Source organism: Bidens hawaiensis, unplaced genomic scaffold (genome assembly GCF_021521415.1).
Source record: "Bidens hawaiensis isolate Kalapana, Puna unplaced genomic scaffold, B.hawaiensis_p1.1 tig00001960_1, whole genome shotgun sequence".
Taxonomy (NCBI): Eukaryota; Viridiplantae; Streptophyta; class Magnoliopsida; order Asterales; family Asteraceae; genus Bidens; species Bidens hawaiensis.
The window spans coordinates 3,477,552-3,498,792 of record NW_027491108.1 but is presented as its reverse complement, the minus strand read 5'-3'; the positions used below and the strand labels follow the sequence as shown (position 1 = coordinate 3,498,792).

At 37.0% G+C, this 21,241-nt stretch overlaps 2 protein-coding genes, 1 long non-coding RNA gene and 1 pseudogene across 3 annotated transcripts; all 4 read left to right on the top strand.

The window, feature by feature from the left end:
• The first annotated feature begins 763 nt into the window (after nucleotides 1-763).
• LOC143602510 (uncharacterized) lies at nucleotides 764-2,790 on the top strand. The gene is made up of 4 exons (XM_077079591.1): nucleotides 764-1,063; nucleotides 1,546-2,235; nucleotides 2,393-2,471; nucleotides 2,614-2,790. Exons 2-4 carry the CDS (start codon nucleotides 1,982-1,984, stop codon nucleotides 2,788-2,790), a joined length of 510 nt encoding a protein of 169 aa, XP_076935706.1. The 5' UTR covers nucleotides 764-1,063; nucleotides 1,546-1,981.
• Nucleotides 2,791-7,534: 4,744 nt separating this feature from the next.
• Nucleotides 7,535-9,343, top strand: LOC143601571 (uncharacterized). The gene is made up of 4 exons (XM_077078955.1): nucleotides 7,535-7,974; nucleotides 8,065-8,143; nucleotides 8,251-8,442; nucleotides 9,245-9,343. Exons 1-3 carry the CDS (start codon nucleotides 7,799-7,801, stop codon nucleotides 8,413-8,415), a joined length of 420 nt encoding a protein of 139 aa, XP_076935070.1. The 5' UTR covers nucleotides 7,535-7,798; the 3' UTR covers nucleotides 8,416-8,442; nucleotides 9,245-9,343.
• A 2,013-nt stretch (nucleotides 9,344-11,356) lies between these two features.
• Nucleotides 11,357-11,439, top strand: LOC143602570 (U6 spliceosomal RNA; annotated as a pseudogene).
• Nucleotides 11,440-11,985: 546 nt separating this feature from the next.
• On the top strand, nucleotides 11,986-12,836 carry LOC143601580 (uncharacterized). Its single transcript, XR_013147681.1, has 3 exons — nucleotides 11,986-12,033; nucleotides 12,112-12,590; nucleotides 12,692-12,836. It is a non-coding gene; the product is annotated as an uncharacterized LOC143601580 (long non-coding RNA).
• The last annotated feature ends 8,405 nt before the right edge of the window (nucleotides 12,837-21,241 follow it).

The window sequence follows — 21,241 nt, the reverse complement described above, 5'->3', positions numbered from 1 at the left end:
AAACAGAGCTTGAGCTCGAGCTCGGCTCGTTTTGAGCTCTATTTTCAAAGCTCGAGCGCAGCTCGTGAGTATATTTTCAAGCTCAAGCTCGGCTCGTTTTGAGCTTTATTTTCAAAGCTCGAGCTCGGATCGTGAGTATATTTTCAAGCTCAAGCTCGGCTCGTGAGTAGATTTTCAAGCTCGAGCTCGGCTCGGGCTCGCTCGTTTACTATATATCAACTATTTTTTATATATTTATAATTATTTTCATATATTTTTTTCTATTATAACTTTACGTATGAAATAATATATATATATATATATATATATATATTATTTAGTATTTTTATTTATTTTTTCATAACATTATATATATTAATTAATAATTATTAAATATATATTTTAAAAAAATTATATAAATGATAGGCTTGTTTAGGCTCGCGAGCCGGCTCGAGCTCAATAAGTGAAGCTCGGGCTCGTTTATTAAACGAGCTTATTTTTAGGATCAAGCTCGAGCTCGATTCAGCTTAGCTCGATCGAGCTTTTTAACGAGCCAATCTTGAGTAGCTAGACTCATTTTCACACCAGTAATAAAATGAAAATAAGGGTTGTCTTCAAATAATGAAATGAAAATGAACAGATAGCTTTTAACACAAGCAGATGAGTCAGTACAACTCGAGTTACTTTAAAATAAACTCAGTTGGTCCAAACCCAATACGACTGCCTGCATGTTCTGAACCAAACCAAAACGACGCCATCAACAATGGCGTTTTCCGGCGTCGACTACAATCTCGAATTCCGGTGCAAGGCAGACGATGCGTGGTACACCTGCGCCGTAGTTCTCGAACACGGAAACCAGCTGCGTGTCAAGTTCAAGGACTTCGTTCAGAGCCACTTCGACGGGGTTTTCACCATCGCCGATTTCTCCACTCACAGTGAGATCGAACAACTCCTCCACAAGTTCCGTCCAGTATCCAAGCCGGTGGATGATAATGAGTGTTCTAGACTCATTGAAGGCATTACCGTTAACGCATTATACAGACGCCAGGAAGATGCTCGATATTTTGACGCCATTGTTGATGCTGTATCTATCTATCTTATCTTCTCTTCAATTTAGGGCATTTTAAAATAAATAGATAGAACAGTGTTTTACATAACTTAATTTATTAGAGAACATAATAGGAACTGATTAATATCTGCTATTGTTCCCAAATTTAGACTTCAGTAACCCACCCTAGGAGGTACCAACTATACATTAATAGGGATTAATCGCATTCAAACAATCGAATTTTATATGTAAATTTTCAAAATTATATATATAATTTTTCAAACAAGTGTGGTTTTTCATTACTTCAAAGATTTTGACCGAAATTTGACCAATTTAAATGATTTGGACCGATTTGGTCCGACTTCGACTGGCAACTGATTTGCTGGTCCGATTAGGTGAAATCGAATCGGTAGCATACCGATAAGTGATTAATCATTGATATATTGGTGACTGATTGTGATTTTTACAACATTGATTTAAGTAATGGATTATCCTTCCACTTTTGTTCATAATAATAGGTGTGGTATAAAGAGCATACACCTGACAAGTGTTTATGCTCTTATCTAATATGCTGGCAGCATGGACCTGGTGAAGGGACTATCACAGCGGCATCCATTGAGGACATATGCTTCATAATAGATGGTGATATTCATCCCAAAGTTGCTGAATTCGCAGACCTTGTCAAACAAAAACTCAAAGGGGCCTCTGCTCAGTCGCAGGCAAGTTTTTCAGTTTTCTTAGTTTGTGGTTTCTGGTATTAATCTGTAATTGGTTGTGGATTTATAGGTGCTTGGCAGTGTTGGACTTAATTCTCTTGTCGAATCCTCTGCAGGTTTTGTAATTTAACAAAAGATCGTTTTAGATGATAATGATTTCAGAACTTGTTTTTAATTTGTGTTTTTATTGATAGCGAGGGAAAGATTCTGCCATGAATTAAGTGATCAGGATAAAGATATGGGAGGTACGAAAATGATTGACTGTCATCATTATGTTTTATTGGAAAACTTGGATAAGGATCTATGCCCATTGTTAATGATGGAGTTCATACGCGAGCATACTTCAATCACTGCACAAACATGTGTTTTTCCAAGTTTGTTTGGAGAAATATATGCACGAGGAGCTATCATGGTGGATAGTAGCACAAAGTTGAAAAGAATTTATGACTTTGTAAACGATCCAAGTCACTTAATTACTTCTTTCTCTGGAAGGTAAGCAATTTAACAGTAGTGTTGTATAATTTAGCTTATGAGTCGAATTTATTAATGCTATCAATTATCATGCAAGCTGACATTAACTGTTAGTGTTTTTGTATATATTATTGTGCTGCTTTAGGTTTATTAAGTGAAGTTATTTTATTTGTTGTAGGCCGTGGATAACAGCTAAAGAAAATCTTAGAAGTGGGACATTCAACACAAACCTGCAGAGCTTGCAGCCTAAGTATGAGGTAAATGTGTTCTCTCTTAAATTGAATTGGGCTTTGCTGGAATGGTTTTGGGGCAGTTTGGGCCTATGGACCATTTGTATCTCTATTTCTGTTACAGTAATTTCTGTTAATTAATTGTTTATCTTTGACCTCCTGATCGCAGAACTACAGTGCGCAGAATGAGCTGAAGGTTGTGCGGTCAGGAACAGAAGAATACAGAAAGTCCAAACAGCTAAAAGATTTATATTTGGTATTTCATAATCATATACAAGGGCTCATGCAAAGGCTAGCTATAGAAGAGAAGAAGAATGAGGATCAGTTTAGTTTCTGCAAGTTGTAAAAATGCAATCTCTAATGGCAGGTAAACAATGATAAAACTTTTATCTTAACAATGTTAGCTGTTATTTCATATCGTAAGTTTGACATGCTTAAAAATGTGGCTCTTAATTGTTGCCCTTGGCCCGACCTAGCTGTCATATGTAGCTAGTTTTTGGTTCTACACTTGGAAACATATGTGAGACCATAAATGATATACAAGCTATGAATGCCTTTTTTCCCCTTACAAATAACAGAATATGTAAATTGAAGAAATCATTGTTTATTTTGGTGTTGTAAAGGGGCAAGGGTGGTCGCATCGTTGTGTAAAATTTGTGTAATTGGGTTGATTTCATATTTTGGTGTTGGATATGGAAGATGGAAAAGGCAACCTATATAGTTTTATAAATGATCATATGCTATTAGGCAAGTATTATACATTTATACCTCACATAATGGACTATATTTTGTGGTCGAAACTCGGCTGTATCATTATTGGTTGCTTAAAAACTAAAGTATGATTGAAGAATGTTTTGAAATGGGTGGAAGCGTACACTTTCTTTACCACCTATTGGTGGTTACAGGCATCACCAGTCCCCCCGCCATCACCATTCGCACCGCCTTGTTGCCACCACCGCCTCCTACGCCACCTATTGGTTCTTGTTAGGCGCCACTAGAGCCAGAGCCATCACCTATGTGCCTTCCCCACCACCTCACGACTCATCATTGCCAATAGCAGTCAAAATAAAAACAAATATGATGGCTTTTTAGCTTTCTGGAGTTTCTTTAATCTAAACTTTTAGTTGCATCAGATTCAAACCTGCCCAAAATTCATCGGTTATCGGGCGTAATTTTCCGTTGGATATACCTGACCCAAAACTTGTTTGGCATCGATCAAATGACATCAATCAATTATATTTATCAGTTGTTCTAAACATACCAAAATATACATAGCGTATCGACTGTTTATCAGTTGTTCTAAACATACCAAAATATACATAGCGTATTGACTGTGCCCATGACGACTAGACTAGTGGTTGTGCCCATGAAGACATATTCATCATCCTCTCTCTTTCATTTCATACGCATTATAAACTCCTTGCACACATGCTCAAATGCATATACTTAAATTAAATAAAAAAAAGGTAAATCATGGAACAGAATTAGGATTGGGGAACTATGAGATTCGGAATTAGGGATGAGCAAATGGTATTAGTATCGAAAGGAGCATTTCGGTACTGGTATCAAATTTTTAGGCATTTACTGAGTTTTTGCATATGGTATCAGCATCGAACCAAACATTTTTGGTATCGATACCAAGCTTATCCGTATTTAGAAATATATACTTAAAATAAATTAAAAAAAAAGGAAAATAATACAAGGTTAATAATTAGGGGTGTTCATCGAATCGAATCACGAATTTTCAAGTTAAATCGAATTGAATAATCTGAATAATTGTTTTTTTTTGCCGGTATTTGTATTCGATTCGTATTCGATTAAAAGTTGAACTATTCGATTCGTATTCGTATTATATACCCAATTCGAAATTCGATTTGAATTCGTATTTGAAATTCGAATAAATGCAATCTAACTCAATTTTACCTATGCCAAAAATTCGAAAACCATAATCATAATCACAAAAGAGACATATAAATTTAAAGTAGTTACAATAACACATGATAATAAATTCAAAACTAAACTACAAATAGTATAAATTCAAAATATTTAAAACGAGAAGTAAATAACACCCATATTAGTATAGGCTATGAAACAATAATATGGCATATTGGGTTTAATAATTTGTAATGGACATTTATATTATTTATGGATTTGATACAAATAAAAAAATATATTATATATATACATATATGTATATATAATTTGAATTTGAATTTCGAATCGAATTGAATAATAAATCATAAATTCGTATTCGATTCGTATTCGATTAATATACTCAAATACGAATCGAATTCGAATTTTTTAAAACCGAATTCGAATCTTAATAATCGAATTCGAATCGAAGTTCGAATGTTTCGAATGCGAATCGAAATCTGAACACCCCTATTAATAATGTAGGCGTCCATGCCTGAAATTCAATTAAATAGTATCCATCATCTGAAATTCAAATTTATTTACCTTCCATACTTCTGTTGTTGAGTAAACAGACATATCACCGATTCACCAAATCCAATGCCATAAAAATTTTCAAAAAAGTAATCTCATATCATAACCCTTACCCGACCCTTTAACTTGTCTCGTATTTTTTAGGTTTTGTCTATTCCCATCGAGTTCAAGTTTCATTGTCATCTTTCGTTTCTACAAATTGTGACTCCAAACGGTATTGATAAATATCGAGTGATAGATTTACAGTTAACTGAACTCGAAATTATCAGCATCTAAACTATCAGCTGTCCTGTTGAAGAACTGTGTTTCAAGTTAATCAATGCAATAGAGATTGAGATAAAATCATAAAAATAACGGACATAATGATTTTTCATAAAATTTTAACACGGGTAATTTTTTTTAAACGGCCAACGAATCCTTCAAATGGGCTGCTGCCTAAATTCACCGCATCGGGATACGCTCGTCTTTCGATCCGGGAAAAACCTTCACCTAAGGCCAACGCTCGTGAACACTCGCCCGAAGGCACGACAGTGCGGTGAGATAAAACCCGTTCAGACGAGGATCCAACTAGTGAAAGTCACCTAATCGCCCAGTCTTACATCATCACCCTAGTGTCTCTGAAACTAAATGCCGGGTCAAATGGATCCCCACCTTGCTTAAGTCTCTTCCTTACGCCGTGTTCCCGAGTCTCATTTAACGAGGGGAGGGGAAGGAATGAGAATTAGGACAAGAAAGAAATATAGGGGAAGGAAATGTGTGACTTTATTTCGTGTTCTCGAGTTTAATAAAAATGAGAAGAGAAAGGAAATTAAACATTTTAGGTGTTTCCGAGTTAAGAAGAAAAAAAAAGAAAGATATGATTTTTCTATTATACCCTTTAAGTAAACTATATTATAGAGTTAAATATGAGGGTAATTTAAGAATTGATATGAAGTTATTATTATATACAAATATTTTCTCTCATAATCTCTCTAATCAAATATGCTTAAATTTTTCTAACATTTTCCTTTTTTTTCTCTCCCCATTTCTTAAAAAAGTTCTGAAACATTGTTTTTTTAAAATTTTTCTCTCTCCGAAACACCGCATTAATGTTAACCTTATTTTTGCACCAGACAAATAAGTTACAAATCCCGAGACTAGTACCAAAATTGCATGTGTGGTACGCCACCTTGAAGCATCATCACCATTGTTAAATGGCGGTTGTAGACGACGAAGAAGTCGACTACGATCTCGAATACCTGACGAAGAAAGACGAAGCCTGGTTCACCTGCGCCGTCGTTCTCAAAGACGAAACCCAGCTGCGAGTGAAGTTCGAGGGTTTCGCTCAAAGCTTCCACGACGAGGTCTTCTCCGTCGCCGATTTCTCCACTCACCATGACATCAAACAACTCATCCACAAATTCCGTCTAGTCTCCAAGCCCGTCGATGATAACGAGTGTTCCAGACTTGTTCAAGGCACGCTCGTCTGCGCTATTAATCGACGTCACGACGAGGTTCTGTATTATGACGCCGTTGTTGATGCTGTATGTGCTTTTTCTCTATTTTAGGGCTAATTTTTTAATGTGTTATTCTGATTATTGATTATTTAGTCGTGTAATAGATTTCATGCTGATATTATTAGGTTTGTTTTTGTAAGTGGTTGATGTTATATTTTTTGTTCGTATTTGCTGATTTCTGATTGTGAGACATTATAAGTATTTGTTGATTTAATTTTGTTGTTATTATTAGGTTTTTTTTCCTTTTGTTGTCATAAGTATTTGTGGTTATTATTTTGTTGCTGATTTTGTTTCTTTTGTTGTTATTATTAGCTTTTTTCTTTTGTTATTATAAAGCATTGCTTACATAGATTGGTATTGTAGTTGATAACTTGGTTTTGCTTCCTATGCTCTCATTTTTGGTAGATTGGTGTTGCTTCTTACGTTCTCATGTTAAGTTTATTTTTTACATGAACCCTTGACGAACCATAATTAGTATATGCTATTTCTTGGAAATCAGAACACAATCACAGCAATCACAATTGAAATTACAAAAAGAAATTGAATTGAGATAGTGGACTAATCAAATTATGATCAATCTTGGTGATGAACACCGAAGAATTGATATAATATTTATACAAGGATTAGGCGTGGATAGCCGTTGCTACAAACCGTACGTTGTGACGGTTTAGGAAAACCTCTTGAGAATGACGGCTGTAGCAAACCTAAGTTTCCACCCTTAATAATAATTACAAATATAATCCGAAGTTTTAATGTGTTACAACTAAAATGCATAATCATAGATAAAACCTAATACTGCTTATTTTCTAATGCTATTTAGGTAATAAATTAGTATTATTGTTTTTCTACTTTTGTTCATATTTTTTTCTGTTTTGTACTTGATAATAGGTGCTTTACAGGGAGCACACACCTGAGAAGTGTGTATGCTCTTATTTACTGTGCTGGCAGCATGGTCCTGGTGAGGGGACTTTAACTGAAGCATCCATTGAGGACATATGTTTCATTGTTCATGGTGATATTCATCCCAAGATTGCTGAATTTGCAAATCTTGTGAAGCAACAACTCAAAGTACCCTCCGTTGAATCACAGGCAAGTTTTTCGGTTGATGTCATTGTGTTGCTGTTTTCTTAGTTGCTATATATCTTGTATTTATTTGTATTTGTGGTGGATTTATAGGTGTTTGGCAGTGTGGAACACAGTTCTCATGTTGGTACATGCGCAGGTTTTGTAATTTAACTAAAGATTTTATTATATGATAATGTTTTCGGAAGTTGTCGTTAATTTGCGTATTTATCGATAGGGAGGGAAAGGTTCTGCACTGAGTTAAGTGATCATATTGGAGGTGTAAAAAAGACTGATCCTCATCATTATATTGTTTTGACAAACTTGGATAAGGATTTATGCCCATTGTTGATGATGGATTTCATACATGAGCATACTTCAATCACTGCACAGACGTGTGTTCTTCCAAGTTTGTTACTGGAAACATATGCACGAGGGGCTATCATGGTGGATAGCAAGACAAAGCTGAAAAGGATTTGTGATTTTATAAACAATCCGAATCACTTCATTACTTCTTTCTCTGGAAGGTAAGCAATCTACCATTAATTGTTTGTGTTATAATGATATTATTGTGGTTCTTTAGGTTTATTAGTTCTAAGTTATTTTATTTCTTGTAGGCCGTGGGTAATAGCTGAAGTTGATCTTAGAAGTGGAGTATTTAACACAAACCTGCAGAGCTTGCAGCCTAAGTATGAGGTAAATGTGTTACTCCTTAATTAAGTTCATCTCATTCTCTATTTCAAACACAACATTTCAAATATTATTAGTTAATTATTTATTAATGTTTGCATTCCTAATCCCAGAGCTACAGCAGACAGAATGAGTTGAAGATTGTTCGTTTAGGAACAGAAGAATTCAGAAAAGCTAAAGAGTTAAAAGATTTGTATATGGCATTTCACAATCATCAAAAAGGGCTCGTGCAGAGGTTAGCTATGGAGGAGAACAAGAAACGGGACCCGTCCAGTTAGTTGTTAAAAGGCAGTTTCAAATGGCAGGTAAACAGCTATCTGTTGTTTCAAGTCATAAGTTAGTCATGAAAAACTGTGTAAAATCTGGCCCTAAATTGATTCCCTTGACCCGGCCAACCAGGAGCATGACCCATAGTAGAATGTCAAAAGCAACAAAGAGAGTTAATTAAAGGGACAACTTTGTAGAATAGTAACCAAGTTTCAAGTTTGTTCCAATTAAGTCACTCATATTTTATTTTGTCTCAATTAGGTCACTCAACTTTCAATGTGTCTCAATTAGGTCACTTAACTTTCAAATTTAGCTTAATTAGGTCACTCAACTATCTTTTTTACCTTCATATTATATGTTTATAAACAACTTAAACGACATTAAAACCAACACTTTTTTATTTTTTATCAGTAAATGTATCACTTACGATAATATAGTAGTTGTCCCTCTCGTTTTACAACACAAATTGAAATTTAAGTGACCTAATTTAGACAAATTGAAAGTTGAGTGATCTAATTGGGACAAAACAAAGTTGGTTACTATTCTATATAGTGTTTTCCCTTAATTAAACGAATGGTCTAGTGTTAGTAAGACCGTACTGCAGTTTTGGCCCCAAGTTTTCAGAAATTACACTCACAGTCCTCACTGTTCACTTTCGGGTACACAAATAACCAATTTTAGGGCCCGACCCACATGTAGCTAGGTTTTAGTTGTAACTTTTACGCTGTGTTCTTGAGTCTCAATACGTATGAGTCAAATTGACTTTTGTTGCAAGCTTTGAATGTCTTCTTTATGTTCCTATAAAAATATATTAGCTAAAGAAAACATTATTTGTTACAGGTGTTGTAAAGGACTAAAGGTGCAAGCATGGTGTTTGGTTTTGTGAAGTTGCAGTGTAGGTTCACTTCAACCAATTAAATTTTCGGATGACATAGTTTATGGCAAAATATATAAAAATAGCTGCTAGATTTTACTAGTTTGTTTTACTTTTTAAGTTTACAGTTAAAGTGTGATATTACAAATGATCATAGTTAATTTTAGATTCTTCAACCAGTTACATTTTTCGATGGCAAACGAACCCAAACTCGACAAAAATCCGAAACATTTTTAAACCATATGTATTAACATTTGATATGTTTTTGAAAATGTAGTAAATGGTATGCTATAATTATTTCAAGACCTGACCGAATATATTATCAAAATTAGGCCAGTGAAAAGTGTTAATCGGTGTTCGGTAACGCTAAAATAATGCAGAAGAAACTCATCCACACACAACGGACCTAAGTTAAAACATTATGAAAATAGGCCCGAGAAAGGTTGTAATCGGTAATCCAACAACGTTATAGAACAAATTCAGTGACAAACAACAATCACAACCCAATTAAGATACGACAAAGACGTAAAGAAAACTATGACTGCGAAAATTGGTAACCGATAATGCAGCACCAACGAAGAAGAAATATGATGACAAGCACCAAACACAATCCAATTAAGGGAACATGAAGAGTTACCTATTACGTCACGAGGACAAGAGGCAACACCAAACAACGTGGGCTGGATAACGACTCTGGTTCGGTAAAACAAGTCACAAGGCAGTGTAAAAACGCTATCATTGAGCATTTGAACGTGAGCAGAAAGATCTTCAATACTTGTAAAAATTGAACAGTTGAGTTCCAAAGAAGATTAATTTACCAACTAATATGGGTGGAGTTAGCAAAAACTCTATACTAACACATTACTCATGTGATTATAGCACTATTCTTTTTTAACAAATTGGATTTTAATAATCTCACATTTTTTGTAATTGACCGATAATAATTTCAACTTAAAAAGTTCTTGCCAACAGTCCCACCTTTCACTCTGTTTTTTCTCATTGGACCTCTGCTTTAAAAAAAAAATTTCTCTGTTAAGTTTTTTCATAATTTCAGACTGATGTTTTAGGGTTTTCGATCAAAAAGATGATAGTTGTTGATCTATGTAAAACTCATCTCGAAAGTGCTATGTGTTTCAATTAAGGTGTTTAACACACAATCAATTTAATTGCTTCGCTATTCGTAAAAAAATTGAATAGTAAACTCTATACTAACACATTCTATTCTTCATGTGATTGTTACATTTGATTTCGATACGAACTAGCTTAATCTGGATGGTCATAGCATTAGAAACAAATAACGTTCAATCTTAGTTACTAAAAAATAATAATAAATTGGTTTGGCTAGAATAGAACCCGTACTGGTCACAATAAGACTGACTGCATGATGTTATGAAGCAAACGACAGACAGCAGTACCACCAGCTTGTTTGAAATGGCGGCGATCGGCGTGGAGTACCGGCCCAACAAAGACGACGATGATGATGCGTGGTACACTTGCCGAGTCCATCTCGAAGACGGAAACCACCTCCTCCTCCGTGTGAAGTTTCAGAGCTTCTACAGTCTCTCCGACGAGGTCTTCTCCACTCACCGTCAAATCCAACTGTTTCTCCAAAGATTCCGTCCAGTCTCCGAGCCGCTCGATGACAATGAGTGTTCCAGACTCACTCAAGGCATGCTCGTCTGCGCTATTTACAGAGCCAAACAAAAACCTCTTCGATATTTTGACGCCATTGTTGATGCTGTATGTACTTACTTTTTCTCTACTTTTAGTTTTTTAAATTAATTATTTAACTTAAATAAATTGTTATGCTAAGGTGATTAGATTTTACGCGTCAATTGCTTACCGCTGCCCCAAATTTAGATCACAGGAACCCTATTTACCCTACACGAAAAAAAAAACATGTTTTGGCTTGACTAACACGACTTGCTTAAAAAACGGGTTGGGTTCGGGTTGACTAACAAGACCCATTTAAAAAAACAGGTCGGGTTCGGTTGACGGGTCGTTTTTGGGCCGACCCAAATTTGTGTGTGTGCAGGTTAGGGTTGAAATCTTTGACACGAATAATAATATGGGTTGGGGTCCCTTCGGGGACATCTGATAAAATTAGCATGGCCCCTGCACAAGGATGACACTCACAAATCGAGAAACAGTCCAAATTTTCCTTTAAAAAAAAACAATATGGGTTGGTTCTGGTTGCACATTTCAACCCGCCAACCGGCTGATCGACACCCCTAAATTTTCAACCAATCACCATCAATGTTGTAAAAATCGGTCTAGGTGGCCGAGTACTCGACATGTACACCTCGGCTAGGCCGAGTACTCGCAACTGACCGACATGGCAATACCTAGTGACTTCTGCAACCATGATCACTATGAAATATGTTTTGTTCACAATTTAGTGTTTGTTTACTTGATAATGCAGGTGCATTATAAAGAGCATACACCTGAGATGTGTTTATGCTCTTATTCGCTATCCTGGCAGCACGACCCTGGGAAAGGAAGTGTGACAGAAACAACCATTGAGGACATATGTCTCATTACGCGTGGTGATATTCATCCCACAATTACTGAATTCACCAACCTTGTGAAACAAAAACTCAAAAAGGCCTCGATTGAATCACAGGCAAGTTTTTCAGTTGATGTCACTGTGTTACGGATTTCTTAGTTTGTGATTTCTTTAACTATCTGTAATTGATTATGGATTTGTAGGTGTTTGTCAGTTTTGGACATGGCTCGCCTGTCGGATCCTGTGCAGGTGTTGTAATTTAGCAAAAGATCGTTTTATATGATAATGATTTCAGAACTTGTTTTTAATTTGTGTTTTCATTGATAGGGAGGGAAGTTTTCTGTACTGAATAAAGTGATCATGAGAAAGCTATAGGTGGTCAGAAAAAAATTGACTGTCATCATTATATTGTATTGGAAAACTTGGATAAAGATCTATGCCCGTTGTTAATGATGGATTTCATACACGAGCATACTTCTATCACCGCACAAACATATGTTTTTCCAAGTTTGTTACTAGAAACATGTGCACAAGGAGCAATCTTGGTGGATAACAGTACAAAACTGAAGACGATTTATGAATTTATAAGCAATCCAAATCATTTCATTACATCTTTCTCAGGAAGGTTAGTGATCTAGCATTAGTTTTTTGTATGTATTTTTCATGTTAAGATGATATTATTGTGGTGCTTTAGGTTTATTAAATCAAGTTGTTTTATTTGTTTTAGGCCATGGGTAATAGGTGAAGATAATCTTAGAAGTGGAACATTCAACACAAACTTGCAGAATTGGCAGCCTAAGTATGGGGTAAATATATCATTTCGTTAACTATGGGCATCTCTATTGAAAGACAGCAATTCCAGTATTTTCTGTTAATTATTTAGTAATGTTTGTATTCCTAATTCCAGAACTACAGTACAAAGAATGCGTTGAAGGTGGTTCGGTTAGGAACAGAAGAATACACGGAGGCTAAACACTCAAGAGATATATATTTGGCATATCGCAATCATCTAAAAGAGCTCATGCAAAGGTTAGCTAAGGAGGAGAACAAGAACCAGGACCCATCCAGTAAAAAACAGTAGTCTTTAATGGCAGGTAAACAGTAGTGAATTTTTTTGTTATCTGTTATATTAGGCATAGTTTATTATTATATTATATTAGAGGGTCTAGAGTGTGATATTGTATTCTATTATATACTCTCTTAATGTACAGATTACAATCACAATAATATACACTTCTGTTTTACAAGTTTAACTTGCTATTTCATTAAAAACCAAAGCATAAGAGTATGGCTCTGAGTTATATGTCGAGGATTCGATTACAAAAAATATCTGTAAATGAAAGAAATCTGTCCTTTTTTAAGTCAAATTAATTTCTTTTAAAAGCTTTGAATGTCTTTTCTTTCCTTATGTTTAAACAAATTTGTAAATTAAAGAAAATATTATTTGTTGCAGGTGTAGTTATATATTTGTGAAGTGGTGCAGTGCATGTTCCCTTTTGAGAACTATGAATCCTGTAAATAAAGGTACAACTTTTATGGTAGTATGATCGCTCTAGGTTTCACGTTTTAAGCCTTAAGAAAGGCCTATTGTTAAGCTGCTAAGTAACACAATCGTGCAAGTCGTTTGACATCGATTAGTATCGTTTGTAGATAATTTTGTTAACTATTTTCTTATTATGATACACTTTAAGGTAAAATATAGATAATGGGCCCAATATTTTTGCTTTTAAATTTACAATTAAAGTTTGATAGTAGTATATGATCATAGTTAATCATCAATTCTATTTCTCAATCTGTTCTCACCAGAAGTAGAACCCTATCTTCTAACATGTTTTGGGTCAAATTGGGTAGTGTGTGTTTTTAACACGGGTCAGACACCGATTCTTAATTGAAGAATGGGTGGAAGCATACACCTTGATAGAATGAATGAATGAATGAATGAATGAATGTTTTATGTATACATTTTTGTTGACTTTTTAGTGTTTTACACTTTTACATATTCGTCTCATTGTATAAGCACATTTATGCTATGATAAGTTTAATTATACAGATTTACATGTCAAGAATGTACAAAGCGATACAAGTCATCTGAACATGATCAGTTTATTAAACGAGCTAGATCTGATAAAGCCTAATTATTTGTTAGAACACAGCGGTAATTCCAGAATCTTATTGAACACCTTTGAATAAACACAAATAGTCAAATACACGCTTTGATAGAGATTTGATTAATCACAGAACTTGCGTTAACCAAGTACAACCACATCCAATGTTTACAATATTTACAATCGTTCAAATGCTTTATATGAATCTAAACGTCGTGTCTTAACACACTTCAGGCATAAACTGTTGCAAGTTGCTATGCCACCATTTCGATCATACACATGCAACCCAACATTAACCGAACTAATCCTTCTCCTCTCTATCTCCACACACTGTTTCAGACTTAAAACTTGAACTTAGTTTTTCATTAGTCCATTTAAGTTCTTTAACTTTTTAGTGTTTTACCTGTTTATCTCATTTTGTCATTTATGTAGAAAACACTTTTGTATAAGATTTTAATTATTGTTGAAAGCCATGATATGTTCAATGATACAGATTTACATGTCAGCAAGCAAACACAGCCTAAATAAACTATATGAAAGTATTTATTAAACGGTTAGATTTAGTAATCTAAAATCTAATGATTTTCGTGACATGATTTGGGTTGTATCAAGATACATGCACCAGTACACCACTTCAACCTAGAGATCTCGTGTCATGATTTGGGTTGTGCGAAGATACGTGCACCACTTCAACCTAGAAATATTGTCATGATTTGGGTTGTGCCAAGATACGTGCACCACTTCAACCTAGAAATGTCGTGTCATGGTTTGGGTTGTGCCAAGATGTGTATCACTTAAACCTAAAGATGTCGTGTCATGATTTGGGTTGTGCCAAGATATGTGCGACCATTCCAACCTAGAGATGTGCCCATGACGTGAATATATACTTTTCATACAGGTGTGTATGCAAGCGAGTATGAAGGGGAACCCATTGATTCAACCAATAAGATCCATAAAGTGCATTAATGCCACATGCATTATGTTAAAATTTCGACAAAACCTACCAAACCATTTAAACCTAAGTAAGCCGACCGGTTTGATAGATATGAGATCTAAACGTTTCGATTATGCTTTTGGACAACTTAACGGTTTGGTGTGGTTTGAAATGCAAAGCCAACTGTTTAATATTACGTGTGCATTTTTTCAATACTAGATGCATAATTGTTTATTTGTATCATATCCTTGAGCTTTCTTTATCGTTTTTTATTTTTTTTTTAAATTCAAGTTAATAATAAATCAATTCAAATTGCTAGACTAAGTGTAGTGCCCTTCTGCCACATCAACCATTTCTTCAACAGCATGAGCCCCTTTGAGCGCCACTCGTTTAGGCTCTTGAATATGGTGGGGCTTTAAAGCTATTCCACGTCATCTCCACGTAAGAAACGAGGCATCGAAGCCCCTCTCTATAACGCCTCACTGTGGCTTAAAGCCCTTTAACGACCATTACATATATACATATGTAAAGGTGAGAGAGAGAGAGAGATGTATGTATGTGTATGAGAGAGAGAGAGAGAGAGAGACATGCCCCACCACTAGAGTAAAGGTGAATCTCTTTCCTCCGCATTCCATAGATCAATATTTACATTATATAAGGGATTTACGTAACAAACCATCCCTAATATTATGGAAAGGAAATCACACTCAATCACTCTAAAATATACAAATATATAATAAATATAATACTCTAATACACCCCCGCAGTTTGAACGTGGTTCTGCCGAACACTCAAACTGGATCGAAATGACTGAAAGAGTTCCCATGGTAGCCCTTTAGTGAATATATCGGCGTACTGAAAAGGAGCCGGAACATGTAGAACACGAACTTGTCCAAGACGAACCTTCTCGCGAACAAAATGTATATCTATCTCAATATGCTTGGTTCGTTGATGTTGAACCGGATTTCCAGACAAGTACACTGCAGAGACGTTGTCACAATAAACAATAGTGGCTCGTTGAAACGGCACACTTAGTTCTAATAACAGATTACATATCCATGATGTCTCTGCCACAGCGTTGGCTACCCCTCTGTACTCGGCCTCGGCACTAGATCTAGATATCGTGGCCTGTCGTTTAGACGACCATGAAAGCAAGTTGTTACCCAAATACACACAATAGCCCGACGTTGAACGCCGAGAATCAAGACAACCGCCCCAATCAGCATCGGAGTAGGCTGTTAGAGTGGTCGTTGAGGATGAGCATAGTCGTAAGCCATAATCAAGAGTACCACGAGATATCATAAAATGCGACGTAGGAAGGCCAGGTGCGGTTCCCGGGGAGCATGCATGAAGAGACAAACTTGCTGAACGGCATAAGAAATATCTGGTCTAGTAAACGTAAGATACTGTAACGCACCTGCCAAACTTCGGTATGACGTGGCATCTTCAATTAAAGGTCCGGCATCAGCTGCTAGCTTTGAACCTGTCTCAATTGGGGTCGCACGTGGTTTACAAGACGACATGGAGGCCCGTGCTAGTATATCAGCTGCATATTGAGACTGAGATAAAAACATGCCCGAGTTGTCACGTGTGACAGTAATACCCAAACAATGGTGTAATGGTCCTAAGTCTTTCATCGCAAATTCGGACGAGAGTAACCGAATAATGCGACGTAACAAATCTGTAAAGGACGCTGTTAAGACTATATCATCCACGTAAAGTAGTAAGTAAGCCATAGACTGACCATCTCGATAAATAAAGAGTGAACTGTCACAAATACTTTGGTTGAACCCTTTTGAAATAATAAACGTGGAAAAACGTTCGAACCATGCCCGTGGTGCCTGTTTGAGGCCATACAAAGATCGTTTAAGTTTGCAAACATAATTCGGCTTGGTAGGATCTACAAAACCGGCAGGTTGATGCATATACACTGTTTCGTTTAAACGCCCGTGGAGAAACGCATTTTTGACATCCATTTGATGAATAGGCCATGAACGAGATAGACCTAAAGATAAAACCGCTCGAATAGTAGCCGGTGACCACCGGACTAAACGTCTCATCACAATCAATCCCTATCGTTTGAGATTTTCCATTGACAACCAATCTAGCCTTGTATCGTTCAAGCGATCCATCGTGTTTAAACTTATGCCGGAATAACCATAAACTTCGTATAACGGGTTGTTGGGCCGAGTAAGGCACTAAATCCAAGTATCGTTATCTTTCATGGCTTTAAATTCATCTATCATGGCCAACTTCCAGTTTGAATCGGCTAAGGCTTGTTTATAAGAGGTGGGGACAGGGGAGATGGGTGTTGTAGTAGTAGCTACTGTGTTGAAATTATATTTGGTAATACCTGACTTGGCAGGGGTTTGCCTGGTATGAGGATTATTAGGAATATTATGTGTATTAGGAGTTGGTAGTGGGTTGTTTGAATGTGAATTGGTAGGATTTAAAGATGGATCAGAATGTATTGGGCTGAAATGAAGCATTGGTCGAGGTGGGCTGAGTAGAAAGTGGATTGGGTATCTCGTTATGGGTCGGTGAGGCCTGTGGGAACGGAATTGTTTTGGATGGGCTGAGTAGGGAACGAGAATAGGTGAAGGACGGGCTCGTCGTCTAGAAACTTATACGTGTGATCGGGGAGGGGGTCGGTGAAAGGAAAGGATGTTTCGTCAAAGACGACGTGTCGAGAGATGTGTATTTTTCCAGTGAGAGGATCTAGACATCGGTAGCCTCTATAATCCGAGGGATAACCTAGAAAAACACAGAGTATGGATCTCGGTTCTAGTTTATTTGTCATGGTGGCAGTCATGTTGGGATAACATGCGCACCCGAAAACCCGAAGATGATTGTATGTTGGGTGTCAACCATAAAGGGCAAAAGTGGGAGTCAAAAAATTCAAACGTTTTGTGGGAAGAATGTTGTGCAGATAAGTGAGCATGCATAAGAAGAGGCCGAACGATATCATTAAGTCGTCGGATCATTCGTTCCGAACGGCCATTTTGGGGTGACGTTTGAGGGCACGCGAAACGAAAAGTGAGGCCATGTTGGTTAGCAAAGTTATGAAACTCGTTGTTATTAAATTCACCCCCGCAAATCACATTGAAAAGATTTTATGCGTTTGTGAAATTGGGTTTCAATTAATTTGTGAAACTTAGAGAAATTAGTGAAGGTTTCAGATTTGAACTTTAATGGATATACTCACACATAATTGGTAAAAGTGTCAATTAAAACCATGTAATATTTGCATCCAGAATTACTAATAACTGACGAGGTCCATAGATCACAATGAATGATATCAAAAGGTGAAACAGTAATAGACAAAGAATCAATAAAAGGCAATCGTTTACTATTAGAAATTTGGCATGAGTGACATACACTTGAACCATCTTTATTACAAGGAAATGGAAATTGACTAGAAAGTAATTTTAAAATATTATGTCCAGGATGTCCTAGACGATTATGCCAAGTGTTGGTGTTGTTGGAGATAAGCCAAGCTGTTGGAATGTTGGTAGGACCAGTGAGAGGGTAGAGATCGCCCGTGCTATCATGGCGTGAAAGGATCCTTCCAGTTGGATATTCCTTAAATAAAAACTAAATGGGTCAAATTCAATAGAAACAAGATTGTCACGTGAAAATTTACAAACTGATATTAAATCTTTTAGGACATGCGGGGCTAAGAGTATATCGTTAAGTTGAAAGGTTTATTAGGTAAAGGGTAGGTGGAATTACCCGAGCCGGATATTGGAAGTTGTTGGCCATTACTGACAAATATATTACCATGAAAAGCAACGTTAGATGGGTTTTGAATTTTACCTGGATTGGAGGTGAGATGTGATGTTGCCCCCGAATCCATGTGCCAAGGTTGTTCATTCGGGTTTAGTTGTACGGCTTGAAGAGCAGCTCGAAGGTCGGTCGGGCATAAAGGATTTACTGGGAAATTGCTATTAGTAAATTGGGCTTGATAGGCCATGTTGGCCATCGGTATATGTGGTTGGGTGTGGGCCTGTGGAGAGTAGGTTGTAATGGACTGGTTATTCCAGGGAGGAGGAGTTTGTGTCGGATGTGGACAATGTGGAAACCCGACCCACTGTTGTTGTGCTGACGGATAAAAGTTGTGCTGGCCGGTCCAGGATCCCCATTGTTGTTGCTGCTGCAAATTTGAAGCTGGATTGTGTCCCCGACCATACGAACCGCGACCTCTTCCCCGACCCGACCTGCCACGTCCCCTATAATACTGTTGCTGATTTTGAGAAGAGTTAGATCCCATGCGCATGTTTTGAGATGGGCCTTGAGCCTGAGCAGGTGGGCCCGGTTGGGCCTGATGGGCTGTGGGTTGTGCTGCCACCAAGGCTGTTTGAGATGAATTATACGCAGCTGTCTGAGCCTCTATACGTTGTCATTCAGAATCGAGTTGATTTCGTGCTTCATCCCATGTAATGGGTTTTTGGTTAATGAGACCACCTGCCACGGCATATTCAGGTGGTAAACCGTGAACAAGTTGTATGACCAGCCGCGACTCTTCAACCTTGTGATCAACATCTTCTAGTTGGTCGGCTAACTCTTTCAATTTCTGGCAATAATCTTCAAGTGATGCGCATTTAGCAAGCGTCATGTTGGTGAACTTGATCTCGAGATTGTTTATTGCTCAAAAAAATGTTCTTAACTCGATCCCACGCTTGTTGAGCAGTGGATTCATGTTCCAAAACTCGGACTAGAATTTTGTGTTCTAACGTACCATAGATCCATTGAAGGACTATGGCATCGATTTCGGACCATGACTCGTAAGTCAGATCCGTTTGAGCAGGTGGGGGTGTACTGTCGATGTGATGGGAAACTTTGTAGCCTTTAGCGTGGAGCTTGAATAGCTTCGTCCAAGACGAGTAGGTGATTGTTTCGCCATCAAGAGGGTGAATCTTGTTACAGTATAAACTGGATGTAGGGGTTTGATGTTGGCTGAAGTATTATTGGAGTCGGACATTGGAGAAGAAAGAACTGGTGGCTGTAAGGGGAAATAAAAACAAGAATTAGGGTTTATTAGTTTGTGGCTGTGATACCATAAAGGTGAATCTCTTTCCTCCGCATTCCATCGATCAATATTTACATTATATAACAAACCATCCCTAATATTATGGAAAGGAAATCACACTCAATCACTCTAAAATATACAAATATATAATAAATATAATACTCTAATATAGAGTTGCACAAAAAACCCGAACCCGGAGTTTTACTCGAAAAAAATACCCGGAACCGGTTTTCTTAATACCCGGGTTTTTAATACCCGAACCTGTACCCGACCCTACCTGTAAGGTATGGATAGGGTATGCATTTTAGTACCAAAACCTGTACCCGGAACCGGGCCCGATTTATACCCGGTAATACCCGAAACCCGGAACTGGTTACATACCCGGAACTGGGTTTTTCAAATACCCGATCTATACCTGAAATTAGTCGAAAAATACCTGACAAACCCAAAAATACCCCTAAAATTTGTAACCCCTTAAAAAAATCCAATCTATACCCGAAAAAAGCCCCCAAAAAATCCCAAAAATAGGGTTTTTTCAATACCCGGAAATAGGGTATTCAAATACCCGGTTTTAGAATACCCGGTTCTATACCCGACCCAAACCCGATGCATAGGGTATGGTTTTTAGAGATAATACCCGGACCCGAACCCGACCCGGGTATTACAAATACCCGATTTTCCAATGCCCGGTCATATCCGAACCCGGTTTCATACCCGAACCTGGGTTTTTCAAAAACCCGATTTCTACATCTCTACCCACCACTACTTTCCTTAGGTGCCGGTCCTCATGAGGCCCGACCCCACCTTTACTGCCCCTCCAATAACGCCCCTTGCGATGTTAATTCCCAAAACCACCCCATGAGTGCCCTCAAGCCGCCCATAACGAACCGTCTTAACGAGCATGACGCCAAAAAAAATTGGGGTCCACCAAGTTTTTACCAATCACATACATGCACCCACATTTCATTTTATTTTTTCTTTTATTTAATTTAATTTAACAGTTAAGCAAACCATTCCACACAAAAAGTGAGTGAAAACCTCACTACTCGGTTGTCACATCCAGTCGAGTTAACTCAGGGGGTGTTTGGTCTGGTTTTTATTTTTTGACTTATGTTTATATTTTAAAGTAGCTTATAGTTTATTTTTTAATATTTGATAAGCTCTTTTTAAGTGTTTGGATTAGCTTACATTCTATAAGTTAATAATAAATTGTTAAATCCACCATTCTTTAATTTGTTATAGTAATAAATTGCTTCGATAATTATTAATCCACCAGGGAAATAAGTTACACAAATAAGCTTCTTTCATATATAAACTTATATAAAAAAAAAAGAGCCAGGCCAAACCCCCCCTCAGTACCACTCTCAATACGACTGTGAAAACAACGCC